Here is a 13,272-nt window from a genome sequence, read left to right as displayed (position 1 = left end):
CATGTATTTTTGTTGTAATTTGCAGTCATGTTTTATCTTTTCATCATGTGTGCGTTACCTTGTTGAGCCAGTCCATGTAGGCGCTGACGCGGCTGAACACCGTGGGCTTCCTGCGGTAGTTACAGCCGAAACTGGAGCCAAAACTCACCACCCCATGGACCTGCCAGGACCCATCTCTGCCCTGGCAGTTCAGACGACCGCCTGAGTCTCCCTGTAGAGGGCGCAACAACACAGGTGGGGACATAGAGGTTGGAATTAAATGTCAAAAAGTAGCAGTTATAAGGTCCAGAGAGATGCATTTGTAATAACTACACCTTAATTAGCCTCAATAAATTTAAGGCTATTAGTCAAAAATCTAAAGTTTCTTCTCTGTTTTGTTTATTTATTTATTTATTGTGTTTATTTATTTTATTTGTTTGTTTATTTTATGTATTTCTTCTTTATTTCTGTTTACATTATAGAGGCATGAAAACTATGAATGGACACACATGTAGTAAATAAAAAATAAACTCAAAACCTGTTTTAGATTTTTTCATATATTTAATTTATTTAGTATGTTTCTAATATGTAGAAAGTATTCAGGTCAGCCGCGGGGTGTTAAAAGTCTTAAAAAGGTCTTAAATTTCATGTTCCTTAATTAAGGCCTTAAAAAGTCTTAAATTATGTTGTCCAAGTCTTATTTTTTTCACAAAAGTCTTAAATTGCATTAGCCTATTTTTTTGTAAACTCAGCCGGGCTGCAGTGCGATGTTAAACGGAGGGAGAAAAAAAACAACAGTGTGAAATCATGTAATGTGAATGAACGTCTAATGTGGAGTCTACACAAATAATATTTTGGTTTCCTCAGTAGAGTGGAGGAAGATGTTGGATGGATCATGGGGAAGTGTAGGTTTAATCCACAGTGGCTCTTACATTCTAGATATAGTACTGTAGTTGGTTGGACATTATTAGAATTGGATCTGGTGTTTTTCGCCCACATATTGGGTTAGATAAACGTTAGATTGCTTTATTCGCACCCGTGGGTAAATTTGCTTTGCAGATTTGAGAGGCAGGTTCCACATTTCACATTTCATTCATCCACAAAACACAGTTACAAAATAAAGTGTTACAGTGCTCCAGTGCAGAAGCAATTAGTTAAATTCATCCATCACGCTTGGCTAAAATCACAATAAATATTAAATATGTTAAAAACTCACAATCTTAGATAAATAGATTACAATTTATTCATAAGTACGATAGCGGCTGGAATGAAGCTCCTTTTAAAACGATTCGCTCTCGATTAAAAGCCTCTGACCAGAAGGAAGCAGCTGAAACTCTGAATTTAGTGGATGTTGCACGTCTTTTGGGTGTAATGTTGGTCTTAATTTTCATTCAAGTCATCTTAAAAAGGTCTTTAAAAAGTCTTAAACTTGGAGTAGTCAAACCTGGGGATACCCTGGTATTAAACATAAAGAAAAAAAAAAACGTTGAATGAGAAAGTGTGTCAAAATTGTGACTGGTAAGTACTTACAAAGCTTTAGTTTAATATTAGGCCAACTTAAAAATCCACAATCTTGACCTCTATAGAAATCAGTTACATTTACTTAAGTTGAGTACATTTATTTAAAACTCACATCCACTCACAAAAAAATAAAGAGAACATTTAATTGCGTATAACAAATGCAAGACCTCCGTGCATTTCAAAACACGCCTGGTTATATTAAAAATAAGATCTGACATTTTGATAATCACGCGTATTCAGATTTCAGATGATTGTTAGTAATCCTTCAGTTCAGTCTTACCAGCCTCACCATAAATGTAAAGTTATATTTGAGTTTTTTTAGGGAAATAATCCTGTTCATTTGTCTGACCTTGCATCCCCCGCGCTCTCCGTCTCCCCCTGCACAGATGTTGTTGGTGGTGACCAGACCCCCCATCCAGTCCGGAGTGGAGCAGGTCTCATGTTTGACCACGGGGAGGAGAGCCTGCAGCAGGGTGTCTCCCATGGGACCGATGGCTGCGCACAGAGAAAGAAAGAGGTTAATCGTAAGTATTGTAGATTTGAGTTTAGCTTGTAAAAACACCCATTATAATCGTTGGGTCATTGTCATAATCACTGACAAATCAAAACATAACATACAAGTGAGTAAAACTACACGTGAACATTGTAAACGTGCATTGCATTCTTCAAAGAAATTTACTTTTTTTACGTTTACTACTACTTTTCTCATTATTTAATACTATATAATTTGGTCCTGGTTTAGTTCTGATTTAGTCCTGGTTCATTTCTGGTTTAGTCCTGGTTTAGGCCTGGTTTACTCCTGGTTCACTTCTGGTTTAGTCCTTGTTTAGTCCTGGTTTTGTCCTGGTTTTGTCCTGGTTCAGTCCTGGTTCAGTCCTGGTTTACTCCTGGTTCAGTTCTGGTTTAGTCGTAGTTTATTCCTGGTTTTGTCCTAGTTCAGTCCTGGTACAATCCTGGTTTAGTCCTGGTTCAGTCCTGGTTCAGCTCTGATTTAGTCCTAGTTTAGTCCTGGTTTTGTCCTAGTTCAGTCCTGGTACAATTTTTTTTTTTTTTTTTTTTTGGTAATTCCACTCATTGCTGGAAGCTAAACCAGGTCTAACCTAGATCTTAACCAGGTCTAAACCAGGACTAAACTAGATCTAAACCAGGTCTAAACCAGGACTAATACAGGACTAAACCAGGACTAAAACCAGGTCTATAACAGGTCTAAACCAGGACTAAAACAGGACTAAAACAGGTCTAAACCAGGACTAAAACAGGAATAAAACAGGGCTAAAACAGGTTTAAACCAGGACTAAACCAGGACTTAAAACCAGGTCTAAAACAGGTCTAAACCAGGACTAAAACAGGACTAAACCAGGACTAAAACAGGTCTAAACCAGGACTAAAACAGGTCTAAACCAGGACTAAAACAGGTCTAAACCAGGTCTAAAACAGGTCTAAACCAGGACTAAAACAGGACTAAAACAGGATTTAACAGGACTAAATCATGCTGTGTGGACGTGTCTCCTCGTCTTCTATCAATAATATTTTTAATCTGGTTCAGTAAAGTTTGGGCTTTTTATTTTCTTTTATCAGACAAAACATCTCATGTTACGATTTCTGAGTCTTTGCTTCTCTACAGCAAATCAAGTAATCCAAAGTATTCAGATTACGTTACTCACCTTAAATAACTTAATGAATTCCGTTACAAACTACATTTTGGTGGTATGTAATCTGTAATCTGTAGGGGAATACATTTTAAAAGGAACCTTCCCAACATGGGTTACTGTTGCTGTACTTCACGCTTTAGGCCGGTTAGTACTACAGTAGTTTATTCATGTGTTACTGGATCTTCCCGGAGTCGTAGTCTGGGTGGGTGAAGAGCTTGGACGGGGCGATGGCGATGGAGTGTGTGGCTCCTGTTTGTTTCTCATGCTGTGTTTGCCCAGGTACAAGCGCTATTTCTTCTCTCTGCTCAACACAAAACCTGTTCTCTGTCATGTGGTTGGGTCTGACGCCTGTTTTTTTCTGTCGATATGTCATTGCTCTGCCTGGAATGTTCCACAGTATGACATTAAACAGCTCTACCTTACATTTATTGAATTACAGGTGGTTTCATAGCGCAAAAACACCTAGAGCGGGATCGCCTCTTCACAGATCTGACCTGTAACTTGGTCTGGTTTGGTCTCCGTGAACATAGAAAGGTTTAATGAATGAAATATTCCAGACAAAGCAATAACATCTACACGGAGAAAAGCAATTGACGGACCCTCCACCAGAAAAGTTAAAAAGGTAAAAGGAGCTGTTGACTTGAAAACTACCGCTTCATGACATCACAAGGTGGAACAGACCATTTTGAGCTTTGGAGATTAACAGACTAATAATAAAGGATTACATAAACACAAGTGAAAGAAACGAAACTCAACTCCAGGTCTGTTTTTGACGAGGTAACAACATTATAACGTGACTTAAATCTCACAAGAGTCAGTTTTGGTTTATTTTTATTCCTTAGACCTTGCAATAATAGTACAGAAATTACTTTTTTATTTAAATTATTATATTATATTCTTATTCTTATTTTATTTGATAATTGGTAGTTTGTATGAGGGCTAGACCTGGGAATTACAGGGTAAATATGCAATGTTCATAAAGTAGTAGTTTTTTCTCTCTGGAGGAAGTGTAATTTTTAGAAGTTGTACTAATACATGTACTAATCAAATGCATTTTCATCTGCTACTTCAAATTTGTCTGAGTGAGACCTGGAAGACTTTGGGGGGGGACCTGGAGAAGAACTTTGGAGCTTAATACAAAGAAGATGAAGACTGGTAATATTTGTCATTACAATAAATGTTGCAATTAATAAATCTGTTCTTGATTCCACCTCATGTGCTGTGAAATAAAGTCACAAGAGCTAAACATATTTTCCCAAACCTGTACATCCTGGTCACTTTATTCAGCATCAGGACTCTGTAAAAGTCCTTTAAAGTGAAATAAAGAAAGTGAAAATACATTGTGTCACACTGTCATCATCACACACTATACATGTATTTATTATTTATTACAAATTAAAAAGTATATTTTGTTGTTATTGCTATGTTAATAAATAAAGAATGATGTGTTATAAATTATTAATATGATATGATGTTGAGGCATTTTGCAGCTCTGCTTTCTCTTTATTAAATGATTTTATTAAAACAAATCAATTTACATGTATTTGGAATAAAAAATAATATCAGTCCAAGGAATAAAAATAATAAAATACTATTTATAGCATATTAGCAATACTAGTTCTGAATTGTTATTACTTTTTACAAATATAATTGTATTTTTTTTTTTTATTTTTTTTTTTACATCTTATTAGTATGTTGGGATGTGCAGGTGCTGAAAGAGCCTGAAAGTAAAAACATAAGACACTTGCCTGGAAATCCAGAAGGCAAAAAAGACTCGTGAAAGAGAATTGCTGATGCAGTATCTGACAGAAGGATGCTTTTCTAACTAAAGCTGCTCTGTGACCCCGACTGCTCTTTAATCATTATTACATAGTTTATAATGGAACCTGATTAAAAACAGACCAAAGGCTGGACGTGGCCTGTGCTAACTGCTCAGCTCTGGTTTACATACAGAAGCATTACTGCCGTACAAACCCAATGCAGTGAGCAGCCGTCAGGACCCACTGATCTGAGATCAGAGTACCTCCACATGTGTGGTACCAGTTTCCACTGGGGGCATTGTACTGCAGCGACACCTAGTGGAGATAAGAAGTCATAGTATCAAACCAAAATAACTCAAATATAAACATGAGTAGATCTCAAATGAATGCTCCTCTTATATGTAGGTTTAATATACACAGTGATACCTGCCAGGGCCAGCTGTGCTTCCTGGCATCATCTCCTCCGACCTCTGTTCAGAACAGGAGGGAAGGCGGGCTGGCCGCAGCCGTACGCTGTGAGGACAGTACAGACAGAATTAGGCAAAACAAGTTTATTTGTATAGCACAATTCATACACAAAGTAATTCAAAATGCTTTACAGAATAAGAAACATTAAAATCACAATGCAAACAAATCAAAACAAAAATGATTTGAGCCGCTTTAAAGTCTATTCTCTGAGCCACAGAAGCCAGAGCAGAGACCTGAGTACAGGTCTTATGTGCTTGTATTTCCTGGTTCAAGTCAGGACCTGAGCTGCAGCGTTCAGGTTGTTTTGCAGCGCCTCACAGCTCGTTTGGAAAGGCCAGTGAGAGGCCGTTACAGTAGTCTAACCTACTGGAGACAAACACATGGATAAGTCTCTCCAAGTCTGCTTTAGACTGTAGACCTTTGATTTTTCCTATGTTTTTTGATGGTAAAAGACTGCAGATGTTAATGATTTGAGTCTGAGTCCATTATTACCCTTAGATTTCTAACCTGATTTGAAGGTTTTAGAGAGAGAGACTGGAGGGGACTGCTGATCCTGTCTCTTTCTTTCTGTGGGTCAAAGACTATGACTTCTGTCTTGTCTGAGTTTAGCTGTAGAAAGTTGTTTTGCATCCACAATTAAACAAAACTGATGATGTAGAAATATTAACTACTGCAATAAAAATGTTACGTAATGTCATCTCACCCCTGGTGACAAATAAGGCCAAGATGACAAACTTCATGGCGACTCTTCAGTGGAGCTTTTGCCGCTGTTCACACTTTTATAGATTTGTGTTGCCATGGAAAGTTTTGACAGGTTCAGTTAGCCTTGAGTGTTATCTAAATCATAAACCTGTGTGTGAACAGCGCACATGTGCCCGAGGGAGCGGGCAACATGGGCACAAATGACCCTCAAAGTTATGAAATCTTAAGGCTTTAGAATTCAAACTTTAAATCAAGAAACAGATCATGTGTTTCTATGATTACTCACAAACAAGAAATAATAATATCTCAATAAGCAACATTTTAGTCACCTGCAAATCTAGTGTCAACAGTGTGTCTCGCAATCATGCAATAAGAGTTTTGCAATAACAAAACATGAAATTTTTGATAAGTAAATCAAACTGGCATCAAACCCACAACCTCCCTGTGAATGTGACCTGATGTTAATGTACACGCACTCATTTAACTGCCTTTTTTTTTCCCAGAATGCCTCAGGTTGCACAAGTCAGTGGGTATAAAAGAAGGGGCCGTTGTTTCGTAGAGGCCTGTACAAGTGACAGCTGACACAATGAAGCTTCTGGTGCTCGCTCTGTTCGTCGTTGGTGGTGAGTTTGAGATGTTTTAACATTAAGGTTTATTTTTGACAGTATGAAAGTGAATACATGGTGATTTTTCTGTTTTATTTTTCTAGCTTACGGCTGTGGCCAGCCCACCTTCCCTCCTGTGCTGAGCAGGGTGGTCGGAGGACAGGATGTGAGGCCCCACAGCTGGCCCTGGCAGGTAGGACTTTGGAGACGTGGGGAGGGCATCTGGTTTAAAATCCTGTACAAGATCAAAATGGAAATGTGATGCGAGTACTGGTGTGGGTTAAGGGTTTGAACCAGAACAAGATCATGTTTTCTATGTGAGATATTCCACCCTGGTTTTGTTTTTAAATGGACCCAAATGCTTTTATACTCAGCAGTATTTTAAAGCTGCATTGTGTAACTTTACTGTTGGAGGGCCCGGTACTTGCTTGTGTCCATGGAGATGTTATTGCTTTACCTGCCATCTCCATAGAGACAAGCAGGAGATGCCACCAGGCCAATTTACGGGTGAGATCTGTGAAGCGGTGACACCCCTCACAGTCAGCATCATGTTTTTAAAGGTATTTTTGAGCAATAAATACACCCTTAATTAAATAAATACATCTTATATGAGTTTAATACCAATTGTAGAGCAAACCCCCAACCTGAAAAGTTACGCAGTGCATCTTTAATAAGGTGAGACGCTCCTGGTGAAAGAAAAAAGTCTTAAATTTAGAGATGTAAAATGTAAACTTCTCCTGTAGTTTACGCACATAGGCATTGACAATTTTTGGGACATTCATAACAGAAATATGAAAAGAGCCAGGTTTAAATTTCTTTCTTCTTTTTGTCGACACATTAGATACTAAAAAATATCTTCTGGATCTTCTATTTAGTATTTGAGTAAACACGATTTGACTGAAAATTTGCCTAAACATTTTAATTGTGCTTTTTTGGATTTAAAACTTGAATAACTCAGATTTGGAATTAGATTTAAAAAATTATTCTGTACGATTCGTCAAAATCTTGTTGGTCTGGTGTGTAGGTGTGACTTTAGGGGTGCTCCTTGTGTCCCTATGGAAATTACTCCATGGCAAGTTGATTGAATTAAATATGATGCAGAGTGGACAATTTGGTGTTTCCACATGAAAGGTTATGCAATGGCCTGAAGTGTCTCCCCTGAAAAGACAATAATATTATTTCATGTTACTTGAGATAGAGATCACTTTTTATTTCAAACTCACACACCAAGATGTATCGGTATTGGAGAAGTGTGTGTTCTGGAAATATAACCTAAATAAATAAATATAACCTAAGGAAATATTGGCTTTCTGACACACCACAGCTTAACCGGGTCTAAATCAGGTTTGAACCAGGTCTGAACCAGGTCCAAACCAGGGACTAAGACAGGACTAAGACAGGTCTGAACCAGGTCTGAATCAGGTCCATACCAGGTCCAATTCAGGTGTGAACCAGGCCTGAACCAAGTCTAAACCAGGTCTGAACCAGGTCTAAACAAGGTCTGAAAAGGTCTGAACCAGGTCTAAACCAGGTTTGAACCAGTAACTGTAACTTTTAGTGTTTTTCTGTGTGTTTGTTGTACTGAAAACTTAGATAAACATTAGTGCTTACTGTGAGCGAGCCACAAACCTGACTCTTATTTGGTCCCTTGGTCCAAATGTTGTTTGTTTGGCTCTAATCTTCCACTGTATGGTTTAAAACGATCTCCATAATGTATGGTTTTAACTTTCTGTTTCCATGGAATCATAGAGAATCTGGAAAGTTAAATACTGTACCTTTAAGCATACAGAAGTTTTTTACAGAAATGAAGGTGTGTGTTATTATCATGGGAATAACCTTTCTGTTTTTTTTTTTTATTACAACATGTACGAGTATGATTTTAATGACAGCAGTCCATTCTTAGACCACTAGGGGGAGCTGCACTAATAGAGATTGTATTGTTTCAGATCTCTCTGCAGTACCTCGCTGGGGATCGCTGGGGTCACACCTGCGGAGGCACCCTCGTCTCTGACCAATGGGTGCTGACTGCCGCCCACTGCATCGGGTAACTATACAGCACATGTCAACCAAGACTGTTTATGTTCTAGTAATAATTTCAGACACCTTCACTGTGATGATTTGGATCATTTTAGCCCTAGAACTTTAAATCTCTACTGAGCTAAAGGTTAAATGTTGCTGTTAACTTAAAAACTACATCTGTATTATTTTATATTTGATAGTTTTCCAATTATTCTTATTATATTTTTCAATTACGGACAGACAAACATTTCACCGTTGAGATCTCCACAAAAAAGATACTAATATGAATGTAAATTATAATGAAAGTAAAATAATAAAAGCTGTGAACATGCCATTGTAATAATACTCGATGTGTGTCTGTCTCTGTGATTTTACAGTAACAGACAATACAGAGTGGCCTTGGGCAAAAACAACCTGTTGGAGGAGGAAAATGGCTCTATCTACCTGGGCACCTCCAAGATCATTGTGCACGAAGACTGGAACTCTTTCTTCATCCGGTACGAAAATATAATGTTATTTAAGTAAAATACAGGGAATTTTCTGCTCCCTGTGACCCTCTCCTCTTTATTATTATCCTTTACATCCAGTCTATCACCAGTGACAAAATCATTTTCAAACATCTGAAATAACAGTACATATGACGTGTCTCTTGTCTTTTCACAGTAATGACATCGCCCTGATCAAGCTGGAGTCCCCCGTCCCCTTCTCCGACACCATCCAGCCCTCTTGTTTCCCCCCGAAGGACTACATCCTGCCCAATCACGCACCGTGCTACGTCACCGGCTGGGGACGCATCTACAGTCAGTGCCCTGCCACTGCCTTTACTAGATCGACAGGAATAGTGTTGAGACGGTTTCTATTTGGCGTCTGAAATGTTAGATGGATAAGTAATGTTTATTTGATGTATGTATATGTATCCCAAACAAAAACTTATTGTCAAATTCTCAAAAAGTCTCAAAATTTGAAGCTGATTTATTCATATTGATCAAGTGCCCCAAAGTTTGATACTAGTTTTAGTATCAGATTTTAGATTTTTTTGATAACCCTAGTTAACCTAACCTATCTTATATACTGTAAGTTGTTTTCTTTTTTGTATTGTTTTTGCACATTTGTATGAATTTTAAAGCCATACAGAATATGAAGAAGTTTTTTTTTTTTTACCGTTGTACACATGCTCCATACTGACCCTGTTGTTCATGTGTCTGTGTCTCAGCTGGAGGCCCCATCGCTGACATCCTGCAGCAGGCCCTCCTCCCTGTGGTGGACCACGCCACCTGCACTCTGCCCGACTGGTGGGGCTCCCAGGTCAAGGAGACCATGGTGTGTGCTGGAGGAGATGGAGTCGTGTCCGGCTGCAACGTGAGTCTCAGCAACTAATTGTAATTTACATATAAGGGATCACACCTCATACACATGTAAAGGTGCATTGTGTAACTTTTATGGTGGAGGGTCCGTCGTCTGCTTTTCTCCATGGAGATGTCATTGCTATATCTGGAATTTTTCACAGTATGGCATAAAACCTTTCTATCTTCATGGAGACCAAACCTGGCCACGTTACAGGTCAGATGTGACGGACCCACTACCGAAAAGTTTCACAGTGCACCTTTAAGTCTTTGCTGACAGATTCCTGAAACTGATGATGTGTGTGTTTGTTATTAACTGTACATATTATTTAACCAAACTGTCTTTCCCCACCCACAGGGAGACTCTGGTGGCCCCCTGAACTGCCAGAACAGCAGTGGCATCTGGGAGGTTCATGGCATCGTCAGCTTCGGCTCTGGCCTCAGCTGCAACATGGCCAAGAAGCCCACCGTGTTCACCAGGGTCAGCGCCTACTCGGACTGGATCAGCGCTGTAAGAAAACTACTCAACACTTAAGAATACAGTAGAGGTTTAGTCACAATATAGCACTGGGTGTACGGCGATAGCATTTATTCATTAAGGTTTTATCAAAGGTGGAAAAATTACAAAAAAAAATTAATTAAGTAAAAGTATCTTTACTTTGCTTATTTCCTACTCAAGTAAAAGTAAAAGTAACCATCCAAAAATCTACTCAAGTAAAAGTAAAACAGGACTTAATTTAAAGTGTTTGAGTAAAAGTTCCTTAGTTACTTTCAATTATTTGATGTAAAAAAGATGAGCCGTAAATCTAATCCAGTTTTTAATCAACTTTTAGGTTATACAGTGCAAACTCAACTTTAACTTAGATTTAATAAATAAAAAAATTGACAGTTTAACAAATTCTGAATTATATGGTCACAAAACTACAATAAAAAAGATTGAATATTAAACCAAAATCAAAGTATGCAAAACGAAAATGTTGCACATGAGGGGGCGTTCGCATTTAATTTTTTCTTTATCAATTTGATTTGATTTGATCAGTAACGAGGGTGGGTTCCAATGTAATGAAGTAAAAACTTGGATCGAAATGTACTGGAGTAAAATTAACATGACCTATTTCAAAAACTACTCCAAAAAAAATTACAAATTACTCATAAAAACTACTCTACAGTAACGTGAGTAAATGTAATTCATTACTTTCCACCCTTGGGTTTATTTTAGTGTTTAGTATAAAAGGTTCTATATTACACAAAATGAATTCTTGAGCTTTAAGATGTGTAATAATGCTGTTACGTCCTGAAAAAAATCCCAGAGTTGCTTTTTCATTCACACGTGTTTGAGTAATCCTGCATTTTTGGTCAGTCTGCATTTCCGAAGCTCAAAATGCTCAGTTCCATCTCGTGATAAAGCGATAATTTTCAAGTTAACAGCTCCTTTTACCATTTTTTATTAGAGATTTGTGATACCAGGACTGTAATAATTATCTAAATGATTCTAGCAAAGGTTTATGGAGTTTAAGAACACACTGGAGCACTTCCTGTATTACAATATGACATTACAAGGTGGAACTCAACCAAAATAGGATATTTATTGCGATATTTTGTGGAGGCTAACAAAACTGTGAATATGTTACTTTTTCCTCTTAAAATGACAAGACTTAATCCAAAGAACTAAGACTTAAAAGTGCTTAGAACTGTTATTTCTTCATGTAGTCTACACTGAAATGGCGCAAAGGATCATGGTCTATGTCAGACAAGTCAAACTCAGGCCCGGGGGCAAAATTTGGCCTTCGATATAATTATATTTGGCCTGAGAGATCATATCAAACATGTTTTAGACAGGGTAAACGTGAGGTCTTAAAAGTCTTAAAAAGGTCTTAAATTACATGTTCCTAAATTAAGGCCTTAAAAAGTCATAAATTATGTTGGCCAAGTCTTATTTTTTTCACAAATGTCTTATCAAATATGTATTAGACAGAGTAGCTGCATCACAAGGTGGAACTCAACCAAAATACGCTGGATTTGCGAGTTAAACATGTGTGAACGAAACAAAACACAACTCCTGGTCATTTTTTTGATGAGGAAACAACATTATAACATAAATCTGTAAATGACATAATATAGTCCCTTTAATGCCGTACTGTGGAAGGTGGATAGAAACATTACATACTTCTGCTTGAACTTAATACAAACATGTCCAAACTATGGCCCAGGAGCCAAATGTGGCCCTCAGATCAATTTTTCTTGGCCCTCAGACCTCTAGGTTTCCTCAAGTAGTAATTTTGAGTGAAAGTTTTTGAACATCAAATATTGAATGTGTCCTTTTGAGGCTCTAAGCTTGGATAAGGTTCTGGTGTCTCATTCTAACCTGTTTATAAATGCACATATTTGAATTACTCACTGTATTAACCATCAGTCTGTGGCCCTTCATCGGCCCTCCGCTTTGTCTACGTTTAGATATGTGGCCCTTAATGAGGAAAGTTTGGACACCCCTGATTTAATATTTTTCTTTTAAAATGTATTCCAAAGTTTAAGTTAAGTTTGGTAACAACTGTCTTTTCTCAATCCCACAGCACATGACGTCCAATTAAGAAGACTCAGCTTTTGGATTGTCTTTGGTGATACAGATCCAATAAAGTCTCACATGTGAAACTCTTCATTTAAAACTGTGTCATGTGTGTAATATGTAGTTTATGTTTAGTTTATGTGATGGGAATGCCAGCACATGTCATATTTGCCATAAGCTGTTTTGTAGTTGTACAGCAGACACTTTTCCCATAGTATCAGGAGAAGTAGTAGCAGTATAAAACAGGCTAGATCTCTCGAACGCGACACAGCCACAGTCATGAGGAGTCTGCTGTTTCTCGCCTTTATAATCGCTGGTGGTAAGAAGAACTTTATCTTATAAATTATATCGTAGAGAAAAAGAACTGCAGTATTACATAAATATACAATTACTAGGGGTGCAACGATATCCAAGTCTCACGATACAATATTGTCAAAGTACGCTATTTTTGCAATATTGTGGGAAAGTTCATGATTAGGAATGTAACAATATCCAAATCTCTTACGATATTTACGCAATATACATCTTACGGTACGATATTTATTGCAATATTTTGTGGAGGTTAACAAAACTGTGAATATGCGACTTTTTCCTCTTAAAATACCTTGACAAGACGTAATCCAAAGACTTAAAAGTGCTTAGAACTGTTATTTCTTCTTG

General features: G+C 37.7%; 1 protein-coding gene and 1 pseudogene across 1 annotated transcript; one reads left to right on the top strand and one right to left on the bottom strand.

The window, feature by feature from the left end:
• Positions 1-43: 43 nt before the first annotated feature.
• Positions 44-6,120, bottom strand: LOC110168050 (chymotrypsin-like elastase family member 2A; annotated as a pseudogene).
• Positions 6,121-6,626: 506 nt separating this feature from the next.
• LOC110168048 (chymotrypsin-C) lies at positions 6,627-12,695 on the top strand. The gene is made up of 8 exons (XM_020933452.2): positions 6,627-6,705; positions 6,792-6,880; positions 8,634-8,731; positions 9,084-9,203; positions 9,370-9,506; positions 9,920-10,065; positions 10,408-10,560; positions 12,620-12,695. The coding sequence occupies exons 1-8, from the start codon at positions 6,669-6,671 to the stop codon at positions 12,635-12,637; spliced, it is 798 nt and encodes a 265-aa protein (XP_020789111.1). The 5' UTR covers positions 6,627-6,668; the 3' UTR covers positions 12,638-12,695.
• The last annotated feature ends 577 nt before the right edge of the window (positions 12,696-13,272 follow it).

Source organism: Boleophthalmus pectinirostris, unplaced genomic scaffold, assembly GCF_026225935.1.
Source record: "Boleophthalmus pectinirostris isolate CB_2022bp ecotype Guang Dong unplaced genomic scaffold, ASM2622593v1 HiC_scaffold_8, whole genome shotgun sequence".
Taxonomy (NCBI): domain Eukaryota; kingdom Metazoa; phylum Chordata; class Actinopteri; order Gobiiformes; family Gobiidae; genus Boleophthalmus; species Boleophthalmus pectinirostris.
Note: the sequence above shows the minus strand (reverse complement) of the source record. Positions and strands in the feature narration are given on the sequence as shown.